Source organism: Mus caroli, chromosome 19, assembly GCF_900094665.2.
Source record: "Mus caroli chromosome 19, CAROLI_EIJ_v1.1, whole genome shotgun sequence".
In the NCBI taxonomy this organism is placed as follows: Eukaryota; Metazoa; Chordata; class Mammalia; order Rodentia; family Muridae; genus Mus; species Mus caroli.
In genome coordinates this window covers 6,096,908-6,100,448 of record NC_034588.1, presented here as the reverse complement: position 1 = coordinate 6,100,448, position 3,541 = coordinate 6,096,908, and the positions used below count along the sequence as shown (strand labels likewise).

The following is a 3,541-nucleotide window of genomic DNA, read 5'->3' as shown; positions in this document are numbered from 1 at the left end:
TCGGGAGGCAGAGGCAGGCAGATTTCTGAGTTCGAGGCCAGCCTGGTCTACAAAGTGAGATCCAGGACAGCCAGGGCTACACAGAGAAACCTTGTCTCCGGAAGAAAAAAAAAAGAGAGAGAGAGAGAGAGAGAGAGAGAGAGAGAGAGGGGAAGGAATGGAGGGAGATAAAAAGAGAGAATTCTAATCACGCACCCACTGAATTAAACGCCTTCAGTGTGCAGAGAATGGGGGTGTGGGGGTCCCCCGGGGCACAGAATATAAGCCTTTCAATTCGCCCCCTTCCCAAATATATAAGCTGTCTTAAGAGTCTCAGAAGGCGATGTTGTGAAAGTAAAACCCCTTCCCTCTTACTACTCTCTGTTCTGTCAAACACAACCGCATTCTCTGGGCAGATAAGGTTCTGTACCCTCCCTCTGATCAAAAATAAAGGCACCTCAAAACGAGGGACGTGTGCAAAGGAAAGACTAGAACAAATATTGCGGCTGCGAGCCTTGGCTCCCCAGAAACTCTCATGTAAAAGGGGGAAGGAGGCTGGGTTCTCAGGAGCGCTGATGTCTCCAACTGCTGGCAAAGCACGGCCGGCCGAAGAAGGCACTGAGGTCTCGGGAGAGACAGAACTACGAGCAGGGCAGGTATTGCAGCCCAGAGTTTTTAGTGAGGCGGTCCCTGAGTTCCGGGAAGACGCGACCAGAATCTCTGAGAATCCTGACGCGGGTTCTCAAGGTAAGATCCAGCTTTCTGAGGAGAAGGCTGGCGGGGCGGCGCGATGAGGGGAGATACCAGGGGCTCTGACTACCTGAGAGGCGCGGGACCGTGGGTGGCGGGGGCAGGCCCGGGTGGCCCTGGGGCCCCGGGAGGGTCGCACAACGCGGACATCCCGGAGCCCTACCCGGAGCCTGAGGCGGGAGCCGCGAAGCACAGGCGACGCATGCGTGCTGACTGGAAACGCGACAGAAACTAGCGACCCCGCCTCTCAGGAAAATCCGTCCGGCTAAGTCTGGAGCCCTAGTACTTTGGTTCCGTGTCGCATCGGTCACAGCCGGTAATAGACTTGCTCTCAGCACAACCTTCACACCCACCCCCCAGGGGCCTCGTAGGCATAGGAAAGCTTCTGGGACTTTCATCTACATTGCAATCTAATAATCTGATGTTAAAAGTATAAACGTGCCGGGCAGTAGTGGCGCACGCCTTTAATCTCAGCACTTGGGAGGCAGAGGCAGGCAGATTTCTGAAGTTCGAGGCCATCCTGGTCTACAGAATGAGTTCCAGGTCAGCCGGGGCTACACAGATAACCCTGCCTCGAAAAAAACAAAAAAGGAAGGAAGGAAGGAAGGAAGGAAGGAAGGAAGGAAGGAAGGAAGGAAGGAAGGTCAACATGTTTTTTTATTATTTCTAAATGATATGTATATAAGTTGTTCTCAGTCTAGAAGAGGTCATCAGACCTCCTGGAGCTGGAGTTACTGGTGGTTGTGAGTTGTGTGACATTTATAAAGAAGTAGTCTGGAGATGGAGAGATGGCTCAGCAGTTAAGAGCATTTAACTGCTATTCTTGCAGAGGACTAGGGTTCAATTCCCAGTACCCATATGGCAGCTAGTTCACAAACTGTAATTCCAATTCCAGGGTTTCTGATTCTGGTCTCCATGGGCATATGATACACATGCATCCATGCAGGCAAAATATTCATATCCATAAGATGAATCTAAAAAGAAAAGTTTAAGGCCAGTGGTATTGTACACATTCAATCACAGCATTTGAGACAGGGGTAGGTGGATCTCGATAAGTTTAAGGCCAGCCTGTTTTATAGAGGGTGTCCCAGGGCAGCCAAGGCTACAGAGATTTCCCGTCTCAAAAATAAATAAAGTAAAATAAAATAAAATAAAAAATTGTCAATGAGGATGGAGAGACAATTCAGGGGTTAGGAACACTTTGTGCTCTTTCAAAATGCTCAGGCTCAGTTTCCAGCACCTACGTGGCAGTTTCCAAATATCTATAACTTTGATTCCAGGGGATCCAACAGCCTCTTCTGGCCTCTGAAGACTCCAGGCATGCCCAACAAATATAGTGTACACACACGTTGAGCAAAGGACTCAAAACCACAAGGTTGTCAGTTATGGATATTTAGTTGAGAAGGAATGAAAACTTAAATGTGGCAAGACCACGTCTAATTCCGTTTTGTTTTGAAATTTACTGTGTGTATGGGGACACGTGCTTGCCACAATTCAAGTGTGGAAGCCAGAGGACAACAGTAGAGAGTCAGCTCTCCTTCCACTATGTGGGTAACAGGGATGGAACTCAAGATTGTTGAGCCTGGGTAAGCACCCTTACCCCTGAGTTACATCACTAGCCTCCCTCTATCTATTTAGATGTTTGCAATGGTAAGTTAGGAAACGGGGCTGGACATGTCTTATACCCATCATCCCAGCACCATGGAGGCATAAGCAGAAGGATCATGTGATCAAACCAAGCCTGGCCTATAAAAGGAAAATCTCGAAAACAAAACAAAGTCCTTAGATCTGACATCTCACCGAGTGCTGATTGGGAAATACATGAATACATGAGAGATGTAGATGGCACAGGGTTGCCTAGAATGCAGGTACCCTGGGTTTGAATCCCTAAAGACAAAAAAAAAAAAAAAAAGTGTTCCTTACTTAACTCTAATCCTAAATATAGTGTTGACTATGATCAGATCCTTACCTATCTACCATCCTTAATCATCTTTATTTTCCAGAAATGCAAAATTGGAAGTGTTTAGAAAGATGGTGCGGGGAGGACTGAAGAAGGTACCTAGTTTAATTTTGAGATAGGGTCTTATAGCTGGGCAGTGTTGGCGCACACCTTTAATCCCAGCGCTTGGGAGACAGAGGCAGGCAGATTTGGCCAGCCTGGTCTACAGAGTGAGTTCCAGGACAGCCAGGACTACACAGAGAAACCCTGTCTCTAAAAACCAAAAACTAAAAAAAGAAAAAGAAGATAGGGTCTTATAAAGTCCTGGAACTCAATGTGAGGAACAACAGGCCTTGAACATAGATCTGCCTGCCTCTCTGCCTCGCAAATGTTGGGATTAAAGGCATACGCCACCACGCCTTCACTATGTAGTTTCTTGTTGCCTTTGTTGCACAATGTGTCCTGCTTCTGAAGTGTCTCCACCCACACTCAAAGGCCTTTCTATATGACTCATCCCTGCTGCACTTCATCACACATGGTGAACACACTAAAGCTTTATTACAAAAGGAGTTAACTGCTAGAGATGGCCCTCCAGTCTTTCTCTGTGTCCTTTTCCTTCCCAATATACACCTCCAGGGGAGGTCAAGGGTCCATTGTAGAAGGGGTGTCTAGGAAAGTGAAATATGCTACTGTTTTTTCCAAAGTTCCTCCAAATCCTTCTAGGTTCTGTTGAACATCTTCTGGTAGAAGAGGTAGGGACTTCAGCTCTTATCTTCAAGATCCTCCATAGTTACGTCCTGGGGAGCTTTTATCTTCTTTTGTTGCTTGGGCTGTGGCTGACTAGTCCTGGTTGACTTGGAGGGGGCTTCCACT

At 47.4% G+C, this 3,541-nt stretch overlaps 1 protein-coding gene across 1 annotated transcript in view; it reads right to left on the bottom strand.

Moving 5' to 3' along the window:
* Ints5 (integrator complex subunit 5) overlaps positions 1-961 on the bottom strand; it is a 4,957-nt gene extending 3,996 nt beyond the window's left edge. Inside the window, exon 1 of the mRNA XM_021151524.1 lies at positions 800-961. Within this exon, the coding sequence (XP_021007183.1) occupies positions 800-879 (80 nt within the window). The 5' untranslated portion in view covers positions 880-961. The remainder of the gene's footprint in view (positions 1-799) is intronic.
* Between the last annotated feature and the right edge of the window lie 2,580 nt (positions 962-3,541).